Source organism: Anopheles merus, chromosome 2R (assembly GCF_017562075.2).
Source record: "Anopheles merus strain MAF chromosome 2R, AmerM5.1, whole genome shotgun sequence".
Taxonomy (NCBI): Eukaryota; Metazoa; Arthropoda; class Insecta; order Diptera; family Culicidae; genus Anopheles; species Anopheles merus.
In genome coordinates, this window is record NC_054082.1 from 11,262,288 (window position 1) to 11,286,126 (window position 23,839).

The 23,839-nt window shown below is 43.8% G+C and overlaps 1 protein-coding gene across 3 annotated transcripts; it reads left to right on the forward strand.

The window, feature by feature from the left end:
- On the forward strand, positions 1-23,332 carry LOC121588377 (NGFI-A-binding protein homolog). 3 transcript variants are annotated; one of them, XM_041906231.1, is made up of 7 exons: positions 1-1,397; positions 19,161-19,262; positions 19,347-20,313; positions 20,385-20,478; positions 22,348-22,442; positions 22,636-22,708; positions 22,785-23,332. In XM_041906231.1, the coding sequence occupies exons 1-7, from the start codon at positions 941-943 to the stop codon at positions 23,004-23,006; spliced, it is 2,010 nt and encodes a 669-aa protein (XP_041762165.1). In that variant the 5' UTR covers positions 1-940; the 3' UTR covers positions 23,007-23,332. The 3 variants fall into 3 exon arrangements, with proteins under 3 accessions (XP_041762165.1, XP_041762166.1, XP_041762167.1); XM_041906232.1 differs by having other exon boundaries at positions 22,348-22,432; positions 22,785-22,912; XM_041906233.1 differs by lacking the exons at positions 22,636-22,708; positions 22,785-23,332 and having other exon boundaries at positions 20,874-22,436.
- The last annotated feature ends 507 nt before the right edge of the window (positions 23,333-23,839 follow it).

Here is a 23,839-nt window from a genome sequence, read left to right on the forward strand (position 1 = left end):
GCTTCGATCTGTACAGTTGACAGTCCAAGGAATATATAGCCAGAACTGGCACTCTAACCCATTCACCGTTCCAAACATACGACATCGTGTGGTGTTGTTTTTGTCGCACAGAAACGCACCATCCAGTAGAGAGTTGCATTTTTTTTGTTACTTAACATTCCTGGAATGTTAATAGCTGTGCGATAGAACCATCAAGTAGAGCAAACCTTGCTTTATTAGTGCAACACTTTACGGCACTTACTTGTTTACGTGAGCAATAGAACTAGTGCGTGCAATCATCGGTGGATCCTGCCTGACGTGTGGAGTGAAAAGACAGTATTTTTGAAACAGAGTGTACGGAGCGTTGCCATGGGAACCAACCCCATGGACGTGGCAACTGAGCTAGCTGGCTAGTGTGTGCATTCATGTTGTGTGACTGTTTTTTTTCGAGCTCCCGTGATAGGCAAGGGACACCCACTCGTGATAAGGAACATTGGTTGTTATGTTTATTTTCGTTAATTTACAAACGATAAGACACAACGAGCCGCGTAGAAGTGATACACGTGCATAAAATAATACGATAAATACAATATTAGCTTAGTAGGATGATAGGAATGTTAGCGTAGCATAAATACGGATCCGTGTACTTTCGTGTATTTGCGTGGGATAGTTTTATTTAGCTTTATGTAGGTTAGTGGCTTAACAGGGCGTTGATCGGTAGGCAAAATTTGCTAGTACTGCAACCCGTACGATAGCTCCTTTTGGCTTCCAAGCTTTTCGCGGTGTACCCAGCCAGTGCACGTAGTAGCTTTGCGTAGGGCTGTCCGTCGCTCAGCCTGCTTAGATCGGAGGTACAGCGTCGCGCTAGGCAATGCTTTGAATGTGTGCTTTAACGTACCGCCCCACACCATCCGCTTCCGTGGCCGCCCGTGCACGTTTGGGCGATTGATCGCATCCGGTAATGGAACTCAAGCCCCGCTCCGCCTCACCAACGACCGTGCCCAGTGGTGTGATAGTGCAGAGTGCGCTAGCAGCCGGCTCGCTACCGGAGCAGATCGGCACAGAGAGTGCGGCCAGCAGTAGTTTGCTAGCCGGCAGTAGTAGTTGTACCTCGCCCTTAGCTAGTACCGTAGGTCAGGTGGGACATCTTTCAGACCGTGCGTCCGAACCGTTCGGATCGGCCGGTGGTACGGCAACGACGACGTCCACAGGCTCGTCCACCGTTGCGCCTGCGAAGGTAGCCCCCCCGACACTGTCCTCCTCGTGCTCGGCCCCGATCGCCGTGCACGGTAAACGATCGCCGTCCATCGCGACGCCGGTGAAAAGCTCGAACGTATCCGGCGGTAGCAGCTCCTGCATACCGAGCCCCATCCTAAGCCCGCCGGGAAAAATCTTCGGACGCAACAACAACGGCATCAGTAAGTAAAACATGCCTTAGTTTAACTTAGTTTATTGTTTCCGCTTTTTAACGTCTAGAGACTGGGGAGAGCTTTGATTTGTATTAATTTCATTCAAAACTAATGGCATAATCGCTGAGCACATCTACCCTTAATCTAGATCGTAAAGTATCGAACGTATTGTCCATCCATCCATTACTGAACGATGGAGGATTAAGGATAGTTTTTCTTCGTCTTCTGGTGTGCCGCCAGTTTCCTATCTCAAACCCACCCCCCACCCCCCTCCCCAAAGGGAAAGCGCCTTCAACGTGCCATTTCTTCTCCCCGTTGACGTTAAACGGATGCCAGCTTCTTAAGTGCATCTGGTCGGAGCGAAGCGAGAACATACCGTAGCCGGTCCAAGGTACAAGGAATGCAATTTCTTGCAGCGTGCGTCTCCACCGCTCTTCACCGCCCAAAACCAGTGCGAAATGAAAGGCGAGCGTAGTTCGTTCTGCGAATCATTCCGCTTGGAGATTTTCCTGTGTGCCAGTGTGTTTTTCGCCCGTATTTTCCCCCTACTTCTTGCGTTTCGTTTGCCATTGTGTGCTGCAGTGTGTACAGTGTGTTCTAAATTGAACTTTCAGCAAGCAAGCGCGTTGTTTTTATTGTGGACCGTCCCCACGTCAGAGACGGTCAGGAGCCACCCCAGAGGAAAAGCGTTTCTTGTGCCCTTCAAAATCATGTCCTCCTTCCCTACAAGGCTCCTTTCCCCCACGTGACCGGGGTATTTTTTTTTTGTCTCCTTTGCCCGCTTTTTCCCCTGGAACCATTGCTCGCCATGTCCTGCAACATTGCCATGTCCTTTATCCATCTAAATGGCTCTTTTTTCTCTCTCCCTCTTCCACTCCCTCGTTGGAGTGGGTATTTTGTGTTTTTCTGTGCTGAGCTTTCTCCCTCGTGGCAGATCGCTCCACCTTCCCCCCCGCGTTGGTTGGTGTTCGTATTTTATGCTACGATATTTTATAGATTATACCAAAGCCCCAGCTAAAAAGACGTCGGACACACAACACTCGGGCGGGGTAAATGGGGCAATGGATGAACGGAGCAGAGTGGTGCGCAACAAGCAACAAGAACCATTCTGCCATGCTTGTCCAACTTCCAACTGAAACCATGCTTTTTTCTTCAAACACCTTCGTCTATTTGTTCGTAGTGGGAGCTTTTTTTTATTTTCTCTATGTGTGTGTGTTTTGTTGCTTGCACTATTACCTCACCGGAATATGTATGCATGTATGGAAGCTTTTCCCGTACGGTTGCCCATTTCTTTGTCCACTGTTCGCTTTTCCTTTGTGCATTGCAGCCTGCTTTCCTGTGTGTGTGTGTACATTTTCCTACACCACCCCGCTGCACGGTTGCACTTTTCCAACGTATATGCAGCATCGTTTCTTGCTGCAAGGTTGTTGTTTTTTTTTAAGTCTCTGCTGGGTCTCTTTCAACCCGTCCCAATGCCAGCAGTATCATCAGCTAGTACTCACATACCAAAAAAAATGTCGGTCCGTAGTTGTAGAGAATCGTCAAGAAGTACAACAGAAGTACAGCACAAAAAAAGTACCAGACCAAGGGACTCGGTTGCCCTGAATTCTAACACGGTTCCGATGCTTTGCTTGCGAAAAAAACACAGTGGCAAAAACACTGCGAGGAAATGTGAAACAGAATGAAGCCTTTTTACATTTTCTATGCATTTTAGTTTGTTTGTTGCAGCAGCAAAAAACGCGTTTTAAACCTCTTGCGCGGCTATAGTAATTATCGAAAAGGCAACCAACAGGGTAAAAGAGAGAAAAAGAAATCAAATAAAACACACACACACATAAGTGAATACATACACTAAAAGCTTGGCTTGGAGGGGTTTCCCTTTTGAAAGCGGCGGAATGATCCATTTGCTCGATCAGATTTCATCCACGATATTGGCTCCGAAAAAAGAAAGAACAACCATTGAATCGATTGAATGAATCGGTTCGTAGGAGTACGAACCGATCCTCTCAGCCTAATGTCCCATTTCACTTCCTCCGATGGTTTACTTGCAGTCTACGGACAGAACCTTTTTTTGCCAGTTGCATTATTTGCACAAGCTAAAAACTCTTTTCAACAAAACAAAAAAATCAGTCTTGTGTTTTGTGCACTCACTGACATTTTTTTTTCTTCTGTGCACTCTTGCACAAGTGCAATGGCAGGAACAGTACCGTGGAAGGCATCCTTGTTCTACTGTGCCAGCGGTGTGGGGCGTGCCTGGTGGACGCACTGGACATTGCTGTACGGTGATGGCCTTTTTTTGTCCCTGCTTCCGTACACTACTTGTGTTTTTCCTTATATGTTTATGTTCTTTCTATTTTTCTTTCGCTCCACTGTTCGAATACGAACGTTCGCTTGTACTGCAACCTGGGGCTAGTGATGGGTGTCTTGGAAAAGAGCGGCGAGGAAAAATAAGGAAAATCTGTGGGGTAGTTGCATGCCTTCCGTTCCATTCTGTCTACATTCTATGTGTCGGGAGGGCTTTGGGGCCAGAAAAAATACAAACTTCTTTAACATGACCCACCCCGATCCTGGTTGGATGGCTGGAGCCGACCCATATTCTTTTAATGCTTGCTCCACTTCCACGGTAGCACGATTTGCTTGCTGTGCTTAGATGGGATCGGTTTTTTTTTCTTTGCTGCCTTTCCTGTTTGCCATTTATACATATATACGAGTTCCTTCGGTCGTTAGTAATTCACTTGGAGTCGTTTTTTCATCTAAAGCGTCGAGCAATGCAATCTCCTCTCTGTCTATGCAATCTATCTATATGGTGTATGTAACTCCCTGTTGTTGCACTTACTTCGCGTATATTTTATACTATCCGTGGGATTGAAACCCTTGTGCTGTTTTTTTTAATTTGTGTTATATTTTATGATGGCTAGTTTAAAATTCTCATTAAAAATATATTAAATATTTGTTTAACATTCCCTTGTATTGTTAGAAAAAAGTTATTCGGATTATAACGGTTTAAGGTATTTTTTGTGATAATATAAAGTGTCACAGAGAGGACAAAACTACGCATATAAGCTTTGGATTACTAAACCTACTAATCTTTGATTATGAGTTTACAAATATTTGTAGCTATATTTGCAATATTAAAACATGTTTTAATTTTCCTAAACGATCATTTGAACTTACTAGCGTACTGACTAAGTAGTTCTAATTAATCTAAGAAACAATCTACCAGTTCTCTATCCACTTTCACACAAGCACACAAGCATCTTAGATGATGTACATTTATTTTCCGATTTTCATGCACACTCATGGCTTGCGCTAGCTTGATGCACACGCATTTGCGAAGCTACCGAAGATCTGTTTTCGTGTCCATTCAACGACCGCCGTCACAGTAATGCCATTCGATATGTCTGTTCAAAAAATCAGCAACCATAACGCTAAAAGGTTGGCAGTAATAGATGATTTTTTTTCTCCATTCCACTTGCAACGACGGGAAGTTACTGCGATTTTTATCTCGCTCAACTGTTTGCCACATCTTTCAAGTTGGTTTTTGAGAAGAGAATAAAAAAACATCAGCTCACGCTACTTTACGTTACAAATCGATGTGTGTCCGGTTGGGTTGGAATAGGATGCTTAAATGTGTACAATAAGTACATTGTATGTGGCAAATGTAAAACAAAACTTTACCGAAATATGTTGTTAACCTATGCTGTATATAACGATAAACTTGAACCCTCTTCTAATCCACCACAGCGTTTTTAGGATAGCCTGACAGGTATATAGGTACCTCGTGCGCTAATACCAACCGGGAGGGTCAAAAGTGCCGCAACCCGTGGGTCGTTGGGTCGTTGCAGGACAGGATAACTAAACACTGTCACGGGACAGCTGTCCCATTTGATGACCTACTCGCGTTTTAATCGTTGAACGAATAAACCTTTGCCCGCGAGCAGAGCGGAACGCCATTCCCTGGGTCACCGGGCATCACGTACGCATCTATTAGACCCTTTCTCATCTTCTTGAACTGCAGAAAAGGTCCACGTTTGATTTAATTAATAAATTTAGACGCACCAGGGCACTGTTTGTAATCAGTAACAGTACCCGAGCGAAACAAATAAAAAAACACCAACCTTATTTTTGTCAGTCCATCAACCATCAAACCACGGCGGTCACAGCCGGTCGTACGCGTGATTTTCAGTGGCGAGCAGATGTCTCCACAGCGGAGCGACCTCACCGGATGCTGGATATACAGCTTCAGGAAACGAGCGTATTTCATTTGAATACGGTCGGACAACGCTAACCCTACCAAAACTGTTCCAACTAACAGCAAAAAAAAAAGGATCACCAGGTACCCAACTCTTCCGATCGCGTCCGTGCGTCCATCCGTATGCGCGTAACGGTCACGCAGCAACCAAAATCCCTCCGCGCAATCCTGCTGGACCGAGGGCTACACAACCGTATGACGAGGGGTCAGATTGGAAACGGCAGAACGGGTCACAGGATATGTGCCGGTGAAGCAGGAATTGGGCTACCGGTCGAGCTGGTTAATGGGTTGAGATTTCTAGTTCCGGAGCTCTAACCAGCCTAAAACGCAGAAGGGTGTGCTGTTCGCTTTGATAGTTCGTAGGTACAGCTTGGTCATAGAACAACAACCAAAAAAAAAATGCTTTTACAGTCGCTTCAAAAATTACCGTTAGCGATCTGGTATCAAATTAATGCTAGCCAGAAGTCATAGCCATGTGACGATGCAGGTCGTAACCCTTTGCTAGGCCCTAGGTCACTCAGGTTATGGTTTGCTTTGTTTTTGGAGCGCGCATCATCCCATTTCTTCCAGGGGTCGTCGAGTGAGAACATACACACATTGACCCCTTGCGTTGGTTCTGGATGCTGTACGGCGTGGAACGGAAAATGTGAATTTAACAACATACATAAGACTGTAAAGCGTAGTAAATGTTCCAGCTTAAACTTATCGTTATTCTGGGAAGACCTCATGAAGTATATAACAGTGCGATTGGGACAAGGGGACAAGATGAATCAGTGAAGTAATTAGGGTCGAAAGATACATCCGCAAATATCCGAAAAAAGTAGTTTTCAGATAACGTAGGATCATGTTCTAAAAAATTAGAGCAAACCACACATTCATACCACAGTTCCGAGGCACTTTTTCACAAAATGCAATACCGACAAATAGTGTCTCGGTTGTTCCCGACGCCGCTCAGGCAGGAATGTTAAGGCCATCATATCTTTCACAGCGCACACGCGGTAGCAAACGCTCAAATCAATGCTTTATTTTACACGAACCCACACAAAAAAGCCTACACCATCTTATAATCTTAAATCAAAGCTAAACTTCTTGAGTCGAAAGCCTTTTTTTGTTGGACTGGTGTTTTGTTTGCTTCCTTCAAAATGTACGCAACAACACCCGCCCCATGGTCTCGGGAACGGTGTGTGGCGGCACGGTCGCTTAATCGCTGTTGTCGCACCCGACCGCTCCAACAATGCACAAGCGCACCGGGCTGCTGCAGCGGAGCTATTGGCAGCTTTATTAGCTGCCATGGGCGGCTTCTCCTTTGTCGGGGTGCCCAACTCGTATGCGGTATGTTTTGGAGGGCTGCTGCGGTGAAAATTCTGTTTTTTTTGTGCCTATTTCTTGCTCGCGGCGGTGGCTCCAGCTCTCTGTCCCGTGCAACCCTGCGAACTATTTTCACCTTGTCTTTGCATCGGCAAGTCCCCCTGTCGGCGTTCCGATTTCGATGTGTGTGTGTGTGTGTGTGTTCGATGTTTGATTTGTCATCTAATTGTCCTTTAAAAATCAAACTCGAAGATGAAAAACGATCGAAGAGCCGCGCGTCGCAATCAGCACGCGCAGAGCTCCGATCAGCTGAAATGTTCGTAGCTGGGATATGGGTAGAGCAAAAAAACCAGAAATCAAAGGGCAATAAATTTCTGCATTGATTGTTTTTTTATTACACACCGTACTGTACTGTACGGGCTCGTACAACTTCAAAAAACATAACCGCGACAGCTTTACAACCACGGAGCCGCTGATGGTTCTTAAAGAAAATGGAATGTTTGTGTTTTTGCTCTTTGATCTTTGCTATAGCATCTTAGCGCGGTTAAAGGACCATGTTACCCGCCTAATTCCAATAGAATGTGGGGTAATTATAGAATCATTTTTATTTTTAGCGAATAAAAAATGGTCTGGATGTAGTTTGTATGATATTTTTGTTTTATCTTTTTAAGACACAGGAATTCTTCAACATTAGAAAGCAATATAAGCTCACAATATTTTTTTTTAAATTCGAGTAAATAAAATATCTTAAATAATTATTCTAAACGTCATATGTAATTCTAGCTCCAAAAGCAGGAATATCCTCAAGTCATGGACTGAAAATGAATGCAACGCCGTGGTTTTTTTCATTCTTTCTTAATATTGGTCGTGCTGCCAAGGCAAGACCCAGCGCTGTTTGTATAAGTTGGGGTCTTAACCCTTTTTTCGCAGGACATCAGAGTAACGTACACAAAAAATCTCCCTTCATAAACAAACCAAAGCACGTTGAGAGTATGTTTGACAATTTGCTTCCTTGCATAGCTAAAATCATAATGATCACGGTACAGTCCGGTATAAGTAGAGACGAGTTTTCTTAGATCCAAAAGATTTCAACAAACCAAAATAAAGCAAGAAAAAAAGCTTAATCTAAATAAATGGTTCACCGTTTCCTTGCATCTAGCAGTTCGTATTGTAAAGGGTTGCTTGTAATAGCACGGTATTTTTTTATTCTTTACTATGTGTGGCTGTCGAGTGTGGTTCATTCAATTTATTGCTCGTCGCGACTTGCCGGGATGCAAAGGTGTGCCTTTTCGTCTTCGTACATCACGGAGCCAAATCCCGAGTGACTCAGCGCGCGAAAAAAAAACAACAGCCTTGTCCAGATGGTCACAGATGAAGATCAAGGTAAGGATGTTCTTTGATGCAGTTGGATCAGACTTTTTTTTGTCGTTTGCCTTCTCCTCAATTGTGTGTGTTTTAAGCTCGAGAGAAACAAGACCATTGCGTTTGAGGGATAGGATTTTTTTTCGCTGCTAAGAATGTATGTATAACTTCTTTGTAGTCTAAGAGGGACAACGTTTAACGGTGATCGTATGTTCGTTTGTCCAGATAAATAAAATCTTTTGACAATAAAAAATACCTTGAACGAAGAAAATGAAAAGAATAACCGTGAAATAATTAAAGATAAAGGTGTTTGCTTTACACAAATGATTCAAGTCATCATTCAGAAGATATAATCTAGCATCTATCTTTTCCGAATAACTGTAATAGAGAAAAACTGAAAATGCGTTGTATTGAAATGCAAAATTGCATCGGAATGGAACGATCCACACCTTTTCTTCTCTGGACCGCGAATCATCCACATTGCACCCTGCCGAAACGTACATGCTATCTTTGATAATCAGCTTGCGATAATTAGTACCGCCGATGAGAGGTTCTGTCGGTACTCTCATCTAGAACCGTGTACGTTTTTGCGTACGGCTCATTACATATGCAGCTGACCGTCCACGTGCTCACATTGGCCCGCACGCGCTCTCTCTCGCGCAAACCGCACAATAGCGCGCAAAGGGAAGGAAGGCGATGCAAGCCTTAACCTTAAACTTCATCACTTCCACCGGCGGATTTCAGTACCGACGCATCAATTGATCACATAACGGGTATTTCGCGGGTACTGCCAAAATTACGCAAACCTGTCACAACGCTTGCGCAATATGCAGGAGCAGCGATGCAACGCAGAAGGATGACGGTAATAATCGGTACACCGAACAATATGCACCGTTATACATCCCCCGTCCAGATGGTTGTTCGGAGGATCGAAAATGAAGGGTTTGAGTGACCACCGATCACAGTGGCCCACAGCCACCATCATCATAACCCGAGCCGTGGTGCATCCGGTCCCGAAACGCGCTGCTCGGGCCAGACATTCTTGAGTTGTGATCAAGACAAAAGAAAAGTGGACCGCAAGCCACGCGCCTCAGCATTCCCGGGAAAGAAGTGCGACGAAAGCATGGCTGTTCACTGATAAAACGATCTTAATTGATTGTTGGGATCACGCGCCAGCACATAAGGGCAACGGTTTCTTTTCTTTCCCCTTTTGCATCCCGGCAAAAGGTCCCGGGACCCGGGGGTTTCTGAGGAAGGTCTAGGACCTAAGACCTACCTGAAGCTGGGATCAATCTACCTGGTCGCGTTTTGGTCGTGTGTCCTTCGTGACCCAGTTGTGTGATCGCATACCCTTGGCGTACCATGCAAGCGCTCCGAGGGGAACAAGGCGCAACACGTTCCTCTCGATTCTTACGCCACCGGATCGGTGATGTCATTTTTTGGGGTGCATACTGATAATAACGATAATAAGGGTTGCCCGTAAACTAAATGCTTAAACATCGATCGACACTCTCATTTGCGGACCGATTGCGTTGCACCGGGTTCGCCAAAACCGGGTCACCCGGCAGTTGCCCCCGTACCGCATGCCACATTGTTGCAAACTGTAAACTGCAAAACCCAGCGGAAAGGTATGACGCGAATTAGGCGATCGATGGGTGATGACTATATTTCGGCAAATATTTACCCCCTTACATTGTGCCTCACCGCAAGCTTCACCGCAATGCCCCGTGCGGAAGGAGGTGCGAAAAGATGAAGCATCTTTCCGCTGGCTCGTTAACAGAAATTGCACAAGGAAACACAAGGTGCCCAAGGCACGTGTCCGTTTGCCGGGTGCGGTGTAAAGAACACCGAGCACGTGTATGTTGCCAAATATTTGCGATTCTACCCTTCGTGCCGGTGTGTCCCTTGCGCGTACGGGATGGACCAGCTGGAAGGCCGTTGCTCGTAAGGGTCAAGGGTGTAATTTTCGTGTAATGTTCTTTCGATTAATTGTGCAACGGTGGATGATGATGGTGGTTGGTGGTTGGTCGATCTGCTGTACGTATCCGGTAGAACCTCAGCCGAGCTTGGGTCAGCTGGTTTGTCGCAAACGCGTGTGTTGACATACTTTTGTGTGCGTTCCAGAAATTATGCCATATGTAAATTGCGCTCGCGTAGTGTGTAATTTTGAGTAACGGCAATTGTTCATTGGAAACACTGTTACGCCATGGGACCAAGCGGAAGTGCTTCGTTTGGGTGCTGCATTGCATTTGGACCGCAATCGTTGATTTTTTTCACTGAAAATTATAAATACCTGCTTAAAACCAAACTCTAATGATTTTAATATTTAATAAGTGCACAAAAAGCAAAATAACAATTCCAACATCAAATAATGCAATGTAATCTCCACTCAACAGAAACCCCAATCTTAAGTGGTTCTGATGTAGCAAGAAAAGACCAAGACAAAAAGAACAGATCGGCAAACAATGGATAGATAATGTTACAACTTTTGACACTTCCATCACTTCCATTTATCCTATTAGAAAACATTCACGCAGCCATCCATCAAAAAAGGCCCAAGCGCAAAACGATCCGCAACGATTCCCGAAGGAAAATGACTCCATTAAACAATTTTCCACTTTTTTTGTTCATCCTTGGCGTAATTAATGCGGTTGTTTGCTCAACGAAATGGATGCACAATCTTACCGTCTCAAATGAAACGATTTTCAAAAAAGGGTTTCGCATGAAAAATAGCAAAGATAAATACTCGACTCTACAGCCGCGCTCTGGTCCCGCCGTTCCCGTCCAGTTCCCGTCTGGTGAAATTGATTCTAATAATTCAAAATTTTTGTCACACGTTTCGGCCGACCTTTCCATTATGCTGTGTTGTTGGTGCTGTGTTTTTGTTTGCTGTTTCACCCACTGTCCTCCAGAAACCGATGGTGCGAGAATCTTCATTCAATTACGACATTATTGAATTTGGGATCAGTGCTTTCCACTTCCGCCATCGCCTACGGGGATACCTTCCGGCCACATTGCTGTCACACACTTTTCCGATGCCAGTTTCACTTTCTCCCATTTCTTCAATATCAATGCACAGGGCGGTGAGTGTATGTGTGTGGGATGGAAGTAAGTAAGGGTGGTGCAAAATGTTTCGGGCGTATTGTTCTTACGCTCTTACTCACCCAACACACAGCACTCTGGCCAATCAGAGTGATTTTCGTAATTTTTGTTTCTAAAAGCGGTGGTGGTGATGGTGGTGTCTTTTTTTTTTGTTTCTTCTTTCCTTCGGGGCTACATTCGTCGAACCGGAAAACCCACCCCTGTCGAGAAGCGAGAAGCACTCTCTTCCGTACGCAGTCAGTGATCGGTTGACGGAAGCGCATCGCCGCTGTCACGACTGGACGAGATTGGCGAGAAAAGGAGAAAAATAATTAAAAATGATAAAAATTTGTAATTAAGGGAGGAAACTCGGCCTGCGTTGCGTCGTTTCTGTGTGAACGAGTCTGTATGTGTTGTGGAAGATTTGTTCCCTCCCCACTGACGCCTGTATTATGCCACTTAGCATTTGCAACCCTTTTACTATCTTTTAAAACTTTCACTCGAATGTCCGGCATTGTAGCTGGCAGTTATGCTGACAAAGGAAGGGTGTTAGAAGGACGATGGTAAAAACAAATACGATTGCACCCATCGCACGAATGGTGCCGCTAATTCAAAGCATCTTGCGAGTGGTGCGAGCGTTAAAATGGTTGCCCATTAGCGGTGGAAGCTGTGGGTGAGTGTAAACCTCGAGCGTTTTTTTATTTGCATCTGGTCTTGTAGGAAGATAGCATCCATTTTGTAATGCCTTATAAGCAGTTTATCCTTTTTCCTTTATACATTTTTTTATATGAAACACGAAACATATGTAATAACATGTTTTTTTAACAAATATTATTTAACTATTAATCAATTGAACATTAGTTAGTGCATTATTCTTCCTGAACTATATAGTGAACTATTCCTCAATTGAACATCAGTTTAATTTGATATACTCTAAACACATTTTATCACAAACTTGAATGCTGTTATAATCTCTTGATGGCTCTTTAACAACACGATATCCACCTAAGACCCACCATAAATGCGCATTTCTACCCCAAAAAAGTTATACAAACTTGCTATGTTCGTGTTATGTTTCAGAAACCATCTAACGGTATAACGTTTTTTTGTATGTATCGCACCAACAAGCCGTCCGTCTGCACAAAGCTAACTGTTATGACCATCAAACTATTTTCACTATAATTATCGCAATTATACAGATCGCAGATCGGAAGCATCATCTGCTTTCTTTCCCAGGCATTTGACCCATCAAATCAAAGCCAATCGTAGAAGAAAGGCACAAAAAATAGCCCATTAATTTGCGTCCCAATAACCACTTACTAAACGAAAATATCGCTGATATGTACGATGGTTCTGCCGAGAAGCTAAACGGTGTGTGAGAAAATTCTATACATTAAACTGTGAAGCATTAACAAAAAAATATGAACAACTTTCGCTCAACTGTTCTTTTTTTTGCTGCTGCTTGATAGCTCAAAGGCTAGAACTTTCAACGTGGTGGAGGATAACGATGTAAAAAACTACTTAGATATTCCTATCCGGGTGTCTTGATTCGTTTGGGCACAGCATTCAGCGCCCAACCGCCTTACGAAGGAGCTTGGATTTTTTTTCTTCTTCAGATACGTAGTTTTAACCTATTCCCAGGATCTTCCGTGTCATCACGATCGCATTTTTACCGCTGCCAGCTGCTCATGGTAAAGGAGAACCACAAAAAAAAAACTTGCACCTACCACAAGGAGCCCATCCTCCCAGCGCTCTGTTGCATATTCCAACGGGACTTCTTTCTCCTCGGTGTGGCCAAGAGAAAGTAACATGAAACAATGGTTTGGGTTGTCTGGTTGAGGTAGCAGCACACACAAAAAAAAACCTATACCCAATCGAGCAAACCAATTCCGTGTGCATAAATTATCTCCAATGTCCTAATGATTAGCTCGTAACCTCGGAAGCGACCGGCTCCCTGTAATTCACGGTACCCAGAGCTGGCCCACCGGTACCGGAGTTGCTACGCTTTTCTCACCGGCTCGCACACCAAACACCAAAGGGGAGTATGCAAGAGGACGAGTTGATGAGTGGTTCTGGCATTTCTGACTGGCTAAGAAACGCAGGAACAAACAAAAAAAACAGGACACACACCACCCAAAACTATCTACCGCGAACGATTATTCAAATTTTCTCCAACCTTCCCGACGCGGCCCATCGACGTGTGTCTTCGGGGTTTCCTCAAGAAGCTTGCCTACCCTCAAAGGGCAAGTAGCAACAGCGCGCGCGTGTAAAAGGGGTGAGAAAATCCAAGAAGCCGAGCTGACCCCAGGGTATGGGCATTGGCAAGCGTGTTCCGCGTAAGGGTTAGGGATGATGATCGAAAGGTGAGCTTTGTTTTTTTTTTTTTGGTGAGCTGATAGCTTCACCGTCCATTATTCATCCCTAGCGAACACCTTGAACCCGGTAAACACCTTGACGGAGCCCTCTAATGCCGATGATCGTATGCATGATGAGGCGCATCTCTTTACTCTATACGTAAGCCTTTTTCTTGCAGGGAGGACGTTTTTTGTTTTACGCATTTTTTTTGTAGTTTTTAATTTTTACTACAACTTTTCTTTTTTTTTGTTTCATGTGTCTATTGTATTTTAACAACCATTCCTCAAAAGAGTACGCTTGATCGCCAGGCGTATGGTAATGAGATGCTGTGGGAATGTGAATTTTGGTCTTTCCGAGAGAGTTTTTTTAATGTTTGACCATTTTTTTGTAAACTTTCATAATGATGCCGTCCGTGTACCGTGTGACAATAAATCTGAATAGCTTTGGAAGCTTGTGAGAAGGTATAACAATTCTTGTTGTGTTTGGTTTACACTGTGAACAATTCTAAACAGATAAAATAAACTTATCGGAAATGGTTGCCACACTAAAGCAAAATTCTTGAAGAAGTAATCATGGAATATGCTTTGCCAAGAGAATAGGAGAATGTAACGTAGAAGCTCAGTAGTAGCGCATAAGAGCAAGATAAGGCCCAAAGTACTCACTGAATACACCCTCTGCCAAAGTGTTAAGTGGAGTTTGATGACTTAAGAATTCAGGCTATATCTTCAAAAATTTGCTCGCTAGTGAAGGATGGGCTACTTGCCTCTGGGTACCTTGAGAAAACTAAAGTCCCAGGCAGCCGATAAGTCATAGTGTTTGATCCGAGCTGGGACTCAATAATGTAGATAACAATAAACTCCCTAAAAAAGTTCTACTGTTTGAATGAAGGAATTAAAATGTTCTGAAATGATAACATTTTAAATCCAGAAATGCGCTCCCGAATTTGCGTACCCCCAGAGTAATCAACTTACTCCCGGATTTGCTTCGCAAATGAAAGATTCACACACATCAGTAACATGTAATTTTGGAATAAAAATTTCTACAGCAAAAAATACACTTTCCCATGATAACCACGAATGCAGCACAATTCTACAAAACCAATCTAAACACTGCCAAAGGGTGTGCCAGCAAGATTGGTTTGCTGGTGTACAAAAAATCTTCCATCATGCAAATAACTTTTTTACGCATCCTTCAAAACGCATCCTTGGCGCGGGCACACGAAATCGAAAGCAAAGTTCCATCACAAGAAGCTTCACGATAAGAGCATGAGAATCGTTCTATCTACGAATGGCAAAAAAAGCAGTCTGAACACTAGAGCCAACAAACCCTGACACTGTTCTCACGGTGTCTTGCTTAAACAATTACCAGAGAACCGACCCATTCGGACAGTTCCTCCCAGGATGTAGACTCAAATTTCTGTCTCTACTAAAAAAAAACAGGCCCAAAAAGAATAGACGCAAGATTAAACAGAAACGTAGAAAAAAACTTAAAATCATATTAAATAAACAAAAAAAAAAGCTATCCCTCAAACACCAATATTGACCAAAAAAAAAAGTAAGACCATTTCTGAAATCAAACAAAAGGGTTATCCTCCAGGTTTAGGCGGGAAATGAGAGCGAAAGTGAAAAATTCCCAAACATCACGTCCACCAGAAGAAGCAAATGACAAATGAAGATCCTAGCAGCAAAAAAAAAAACTCATACCTATACACACGGGCTAGCCAAAAACGAACGCCGTGATATTCTTTCCACGGGCCGGATCGGACTCGATATGCAAATAAGGTCTACCCCTAAGACACGGCGCAGGATCCCTTGCGTCAGGCGTTTATCCTTCCCCGGGTCCGGGACATCCATGAGAAGCAAATGTTCACAGACAGTGTACAGGTTTTTTTTTTTGCTTCCTATTCCTCACATTGTGGCATAAGGGAGCAAGGTCTTAACTTCCTTCGCAATAAAGGGATAGTGGCAGAGATTGTCAAAGGAAAAAAACCTGCTACATCTACCTGCCTGATCCTGGCAAGATCCAGCAAAACGCATCAACCTTTCGGATGCGTTGTTATACCATCTGGATGGAATGGAAGTATGGAACTTGCGATCGAGTAGAACCGATCACTGCATGAATAACCTCTTTCCATCTCATCAAAGTACGCTTTAATAACCTATACAATTGTAAATTAATTTGCACACATCCATCTGCACAGACATCATATCGCTGAATCTCATCTCCCTAAAGCAAAACATAGTCAACAAGGTCACACACATAGAGAAAACAAAAAAGAAGCGATACAACTTTATTGTATTTGCTCTCACTTGACAATGCTAACAAAACCCGCCCCGGGAAGGGTGGGTTAATTGTTGGTTAACCGATTAGCTCATCGAGTTTTGGTTGGAAGTGGTTGGCTAAAAAAGTGGATCCTCATCTATGCCTCTTTACCCGCTACATGCCCACCCGATTGCACGACAAATGATGCGGCTCGACAAATGTGTTCCCGTTGAAGAGGTATTCTTTTACGGATCGTGTTTTTTAGTCTTTTTTTTTTTGGTTTGGCCTCCACTATGCTTAACGTTTTGTAATATAAGCTCGTTTTCACGCGATCATCGGGTCTTTCACGCGCAACAACCCACTCGCGGACAGAACGCGCAAACAGAAGTCATCATAAACATTTTCCCAAACAAATTTACCTTCCCCGGGGGCCCCGGCTGCTGGCTGCTGTTTAGGGCCTTACCACACAGTGTAGTGGCAATTTTTTACACCCGCAGTATGCAAATTCCACCCAGCACGCTCTGGAGGGCTTTGCCGCACGAAAGAATGAAGTGTTGTCAGATGAGAGTGAACAGTAAATCGAAGAGTTGAAGTGAAAAAAAAAAAGTTGACTTCTTTACTAAAACCAACTTTCAGGCAAACTACATGCAACAATTTAATCGTTTCATTGAGCTGTTGTGGAGTTTTTTTTGCTGTCCCGTTTGTCTATGATCAAATCTATGATAACCCTTTTCCCTGTTAAGACTACCGTTGCGTACGCGGGTTTATGAGTACGCTGGCTTGACAAGATCCGCAATCAGGGGTGCAGTTTGCACTTTTTTCTATCCACACTCGACCCACCGAAACCACCGTGAATTACCCCTTTTCGGTTTGGTCGTGGGCCGCTTTCCATGGGGTGGTTAGAACCCCGCCATTATTTATCGTCGCTCTCGGTGGGTGAGGGTAGTTTGTACGGTACTCTCTATGATGATACCATGAAGCACGATGAAAGGATTATAGCGCAATGAATGGAGAAGATAGTGATGGCAGTGTTGCCATGATAATTGAATTTCGTGTTAAAGATTAAATCAATTCCATATCAAATGAACCATATTTTGTAATGATTAGGTATTAAATGAGCAACGGATTGAATTTTAATCAAAATTTAGGTAGTATAAGTAAGTCACATATCTTATTCCCAAAATTGTGAAGATAAGTGTTTCAATTAACATGACGAACCAGCGGAGGCGAAAGATCAAGTCTTAAAGAGTGATCCTCCCTACCCTCAAAATGATTCAATCCATGTTCCTCTAATAATGAAAGCACGCACCCTGAATGTTACATATAAATGTAATTTAAACTATTTTACGTACTGTGTTCTTACCGTTCCTATTGTGAAACGATTAATTGAACCAATTTCAAATGCTCTATAGTCATACCTTATGCATACCATGCATTCTTAAATTTACTACGACAACACATCGAAACCAATCCAAACATGGGAGTCATTGCGACTAGCAATTAAACATTAATTACTTGTTCTTCCCATATATTTTTCCAAACATGGGTTCCAAAGAATTCCACCAAGTCCGTTCATTCCCTCTTCGTGGACTTCGTTGGTTTCTTCCGCCAATGTACTCTCATTGGTTAAGTCTAAGTTTGCAAATGAAAAAACAAATGTAACAAACTCCAAAACATTCCTTCTTTACCTTCTCCTTCACGGAAGGTTTCACTCTCGCTTGGATTCGGTGGCGTGCAAATATTTAGCCAAACGTTCGCATGCAAGCCCAAATCGACGCATATTTTACACTCCTTCGCATGCGTTCGTCACGAACGTGATGGACTTCGCGATCTTACTCATACACCCCGATGGACCACATTCCAATGGCATGTTCTTTTGGCCGACGAGAAAACAAAGCAAAAAACTATGATGATTGACAAGATTTTCCAGCAGTGCTCCTTTCAGCACAGCTACCGGTTTTACTTCCAGCCGAAAATCAGTTGAACTCCTGTTGCGTCCTTGCCTGTGTATGGTGTGTTTGCCCGCTCGGAAGGGTGTGGTTTGCGACCCACAGAGTGGTGGACTTCTTTTTTTCGGTTATTTCGGGGTTGAAACTCGTTGATCCTTTACGGTTACCCCGGTCTGTGATTGGGCTGCTGGAATGGGTCGGCACTGTGAGACACACCCGACAGGGAGGGTTGATGCTGTGGGTTGTCCCACGGTAAGACATTCGCATCGCTCTGTGCCGTCCTGCTTGCTCACACTCCACCAAACCGTTCGGTTGCTTTAACAGAACTCACTTCCGATTCCTTTTCACCGTTTGTGTGACGGTTGGCATGCTGTAAATCCCTCCATTTTCTGCACCAAGGCAGTGTTTTTTTTTCTCTTCTCTCGTTTAAATGTCGTCTTACACACAGGCGAGGGAAAACGACCGTCATTTTCTCGTTTATCTTCTTCCCCTTTAAGGAGGCATCGAGAAGGGTAGATCTTGTATTAAAAAAATTCGGCCTAAACATGAAACAGCAAAGGTTTTTCTTTTGCTTTCGCTCACAAGCATTTGCATACAGAAAGCGCACAAAGTGATGACGATTCTAGTAATAGTACAAACTTTTCTTGTACGAGCTAAAAAAAAAATACCCAATCTCATAATAAGACTTTTTTTCTTAATAGCTCAAGAAGAAAACCGGCTTGGAGAAGAGTTGTAACGGCTTTCTGTTCACTTGCGACAGCGCGAAACCGTTGTCTGTGTTGGTAGAAGTTCATCAAGCCTTTAACCCAAAATCGAAGCAACGACCGTTAAGGATCTGTACATCGCCGCCCAAAAAAGTGTCTCCCAATGAAGACGTGTATAAAAAGGAACATTTCCGCCGAGAAGCAAGCAATAGAAATAGAAACTAATGATTTGGGACAACGCAAACGTTTGTGCGTAAAGAAAGATGTCAGCAGAGGAGAATTGGCCACAAAAAACTAGAATAATGATGGCATAAATTATAAAGTGCAAAGTAGATTTTTGGAGGGAACTCCTTGACGCCATTCGGAAAGCCGGTTGTTTGAGTTCCAGTTTTTAACGGTTTTTCGGTCGGAAGATCTTTAAAGATTTTGCATTATATTTTGGGCACTAAAAAAAAGAATTGTTTTGCATGTCGTTCCGTTTTCTTTTTTGCTTTTGCAGTGGTTGTCACATCGACCCCATCGAACGAAGCCGAACTTCAGCTGTACCGGGTGCTGCAGAGAGCAAGCTTGCTCAACTACTATGACACACTGCTCGAGATGGGTAAGCTGAGCTAGATTCCAACCGTCAGAGTATTCCAATGTCCGACATTTCATTGAATTACTTCCATCTTTCTCGCTTCCCCAGGGGGTGATGACGTCCAGCAGTTGTGTGATGCGGGCGAGGAAGAGTTCCTGGAGATCATGGCACTGGTTGGGATGGCCTCGAAACCGCTGCACGTTCGTCGGCTCCAGAAGGCACTGCACGAGTGGATGACCAATCCCTCCGCCTTCCAGAGCCCGCTCACGAACGTGGACATACCGTCCCGGATCCCGTACAGTCCCGAGCCGGGTTCGATAGCGCGCAGCGTTACGACGGCCAGCACTGGACCGTACGGTGGTCCGTCGACCGTTGCCGGCAGCTTTTCGAACCTGACCGCCAATGCTGCCGCCGGTACGAACCTTCCGCTCACACCGCCGACACCGATCCCGTCCGCTCCTGCTTCGTCCTCCTCTTCCTCCTCCTCGGCAGTGGCCGCTGCCGCAGCGGCAGCCGCTTCAGCCGCATCGTCCACCCTCGGTCATCTCGGTGCGGGTGTCGGTCCTTTGGGCCATCATCATCTGCTGCACCATCACCATCATCATCATCCGCTGAGCAGCAGCAATCTCAGCAGCACGATCAGCAACCAGATCGGATCCACCACCAGTGGTTCGGTGCAGCTGACACCGTCGCTGACGGAGGATCAGGTGGCAAAGATAGTGCAGGCGGCCGAGCGGCTGTCGCGCACCCTGCCCCGGCTCGAACCGCGCCAGCAAAGCATCAAGAAGCGTTCGGCACGCGACCTGGAGGCGGTTATCGCGATGAGCGAAAGCGATCCCCGGCGGATGGATGAGATACGCAAGTACTCGGCCATCTACGGCCGGTTTGACTGCAAGCGCCGTCCGGAGAAGCCCCTCACACTGCACGAGGTGTGTGTGAATGAGGCGGCCGCCCAGATCTGCAAGTACATCCCGGCGCTGCTGACAAGGCGCGACGAGCTGTTCCCACTCGCCCGGCAGGTGGTGCGTGACTGTGGATTCGGTCATTCGGCCAGCATACGATTGACGGGACTGAGGTAGGTTGGAAAGGGAATACAAACAACAATTCCGGGTGTTTTAATTCACCGCTCACTCGTTCTATTTGCAGCCAAACGCAGCCAAATCGTGGTGACGAACTGGACACGGTGCAGCAGCTGAAACGAGCCCGCCTCTCAAGCGACACCAGCTCGGACATGGGCAAGGTAGCTATAGCAACTGCACCTAAACGCAAATGATGCTTGCTTCCTGCTTCCGTTAACGATTGCTTGCCACAGCCACATATCCAGCACATGCTTCGCCGGCCCGTTGGCCTCAAACGCTTTATCGCACATCTGGTTATTGTTATTACACCCGGCACAGCATAATGTGTCGTCTCGTTCGCTTTGATTTTAAAAACGCTTCTAAATTGCTGTGCCTGTTGTTTTAGTTTGCTAGCTTGAAGCTCTGTTCGTATTAGTGTGCGTGTTTATTCCGTCAGTTTGAGGCTATTCTACGTGTGTTTTAAGACGGGATTAACTAAACCCTTTGTATTTCGTTTTTTTCCCCTTTATGCTTCATTGCTTTATGAGTTTTATCATTATGATTATTTTACTTACAGCCAACTCCAACTACGCAATACACATGCTTATGAGCTTACTCGCTGCTTGATTGTAGTTGAACGGTCAAAGTCTAACGCTCACGCTGATTTGGCTGAGTCGCGGATCAACTGTTCTGCATCGGCCTGCTGCCTACCGGCTGGGCTGTTCGGCCGTGGGCACCGTGTACCTACCACACGTTTGGCCACGCTTCTGGGCTACGCTTTGCTTACCAAATTGCTTTCCAATGCTTCCACACTATCGCTTATCGCTTTATCGTTCTTTTGTTGAGCATTTAAGTATCCTTTCATATTTACTTATTTATTATTGGTTTAAGTTTATGTTTTAAGGTTTAATTTTGTTTTAGTTTCGTTTCGTCGATCTTTAAGTGCTTGATTATAATATATTGAGATGTCAATGGAAAGTAGAAAACTTATCTTTAGCATGGAGTTAAACTCACTCGAAGATACTTTTAGCCTTTCCATTGGCACTGGTGCTCGCCTGAATAAGGCTGATATTTTTGCTTCTCATTTTCTACATCAAAGATGTTGAAGCAGAAGTTTCATCCTAGTTTCATTGCACTTCCTATTTGGAAACTATTAATAACAGCAGTTTATCTATAAAACTACGGATTAATAATGAAAATCCAGTGTGCCTTGTAGCTTTAGTTCTAGTCAGGTGCTTTGACCTTCGTTTATTTTGCAATCTCCTTTGCCATTGCGTTTTGTAGATGTTTAAAAGTACAGATAAAAATACTCATTTTATTTTCGTAGTAGTCATTTAGAGCATGTTTTCTTAGCTACATTGATATCTTCTTGTAGTGCTACTTTTTGCCTAACAGCTGAATGCTGAATGTAACTGTATAACATAGTAGAAAAATGTATCTGCTTCGCCACGCTACGCTTTAAAAATTGTACGTGCAAATGAATTACAAAACAATTGGATTGAAATTTCAGTTGATGTTGTAGTTTAATTTGAATAAATCCTAAAATTAATAATCAATTCAAAACTCAAACATTGTCACGGTATTGCAGTTTTTTTTAATTTTTGCACAACTTGCTTCAGTCTTTTATGCTCACTTTCTGTAATACAATATGTTTATTGAAACATTTACCAACGGTGTAAAAAGCTTTTTTTAACTATATTTGCACGTATAATTCATCTGCCCTCTGTGTTGAAATGTACGATCTTTGCTAACACCAGTGCATTGCTATCGGATCCTGCAGAGTGCTAGATTCGCTTCACTGCTTCCGCTTCCGCTTTCATTTGATTTCTATAGTTTGTGTGTTGCTTCTAGTATTGCTGTAGCTATATTTATGTTCCATGCTTTTATTATTAAATATGCTGCACTTAACTTAAATCTTCTATATTCTGCTTTTCTATCGCTTGCTTATATTGCGCTTATGCACATCACGCTCTAGTATTGCGCCTACACAACCTAAACCAATAAAGGTACAGTAAAATGGACGGTACTAATTCTTATTCCCCTTTTCCCAGGAAAACTCGGACGACAATCGCGACATTTCGAGCGGCTCCATTTACCAGCAGATCAGTGACAAACCCTTCGATTTAACTGATTCAAGTAAATTTTCGTGAGTATTTTTTGTAGCATGAAGAAGAAACAACCCGAAATGCGATGCTACAAACACGCGGTGTGCAAATGTGGGTTGTTTGATCTTGCAAAAAAAAAACTAAGCTAAATGTGTAGCCTAGAATCAGTGTACCATGTGATGCTTGTGTCATTCGATTGCTAATGATTTTTTCCCTCTTCTTTCCCCCTCACAGATACACTAGATCCGAATTTGATGACACAGATTCTCGATTTAGTTTTAGCAATTCAAGTTCGTCACCAGTTCAAGTGAGTGATTAACGGGGCATGTTTTCCTCCTGATGCAAACTTTAATCCGTACTCGTTCCGTACTCTTGCTTCGCAGGCTGGAAATGGAGCCGACCGAGATTTGAGCGATCCCGACTTTGGTGAGCTGCGTTCGCACACTCCCCGCGTTTTGGACCCGACCGGTGGTTCCCTCGGCGTACAGGTCATTTCATCCTCCGGTGGTCACATCATTGCCGTTGCCAACCCAGCCCTTGCACTCAGCCCAGCGCTCAGCGAAGCGATCTCGATCAAGCGGGAAACCATCTCGCCGGATCTCTGAACCACACGATCTCATCCCATACCTCCATAGACCATATGCTATGCCGGGCCACTGGCATAATTTATTTCTTTTTATCAATAACACAAGGATGAACAGTGTATATTGTAGCAATAGCGTTAAGGTGGTTCCGTTTTACTCATCATTTATCTCTGGTGGAGGATTTTGCAAAATTTGTGTAGGTCAAGGCATCACGTTTAGTTTATACTAGTCGGCAACTTTGTAAAAGTTATTTTCATAAACACGCACAAACAAGCATACTTACGGAATACATACGTTCGGGCAAATTACTTGTGCAAGCATAAACTCTTGCAATAACGAGAGAGATAGAAACAAAAATACGATGCAAACAAGCTGTAAACGTAAATGCAATTTTAGATCAATGTGTTATGTCGAAGTGACTATTTTTTTTGTCATAATTTTGTTAGTTCTCTTCAATTTCTAAATTTTCTATTCAAAATTTTTCTAATATGCATATGATTCTTTCTTCAGTGCAAATTTCAATCCGCCCAAAAGACTGTTTAATCAAGCAAACTGATAGGACTGCTTATTTATCTAATGTAGGCATTTGTTTTACTATACTATTATAACCGCTTTTTTGTTGATGTTGATTTTGATCCTACGTCGTGTGTGTTTCATGTTTAGAAGTACACAATTTTGGTTTACACACAAAGCGACTGGCTTCCCGAAATGGTCGAATAAATGCAAACGTTGAGTATAATTTTAGTTTAATACACTTCGTTTCGGTCGGTAGCTTTTTGGGTTGATCAATGAAGAAGTAAAGAGATTTGCAAATAAAAACCATTCATAACGATAAAAGGATGAGACAATTAATG

Bases quoted from the DNA above. Each gene is read 5' to 3' on its own strand.
- LOC121588377 (XM_041906231.1), top strand. From the start codon at position 941: ATGGAACTCAAGCCCCGCTCCGCCTCACCAACGACCGTGCCCAGTGGT. The intron at 19,263-19,346 runs GTAAGCTGAGCT...TCGCTTCCCCAG, and splicing joins TGACACACTGCTCGAGATGG to GGGGTGATGACGTCCAGCAG. The intron at 22,443-22,635 runs GTGAGTATTTTT...TCCCCCTCACAG, and splicing joins ACTGATTCAAGTAAATTTTC to ATACACTAGATCCGAATTTG.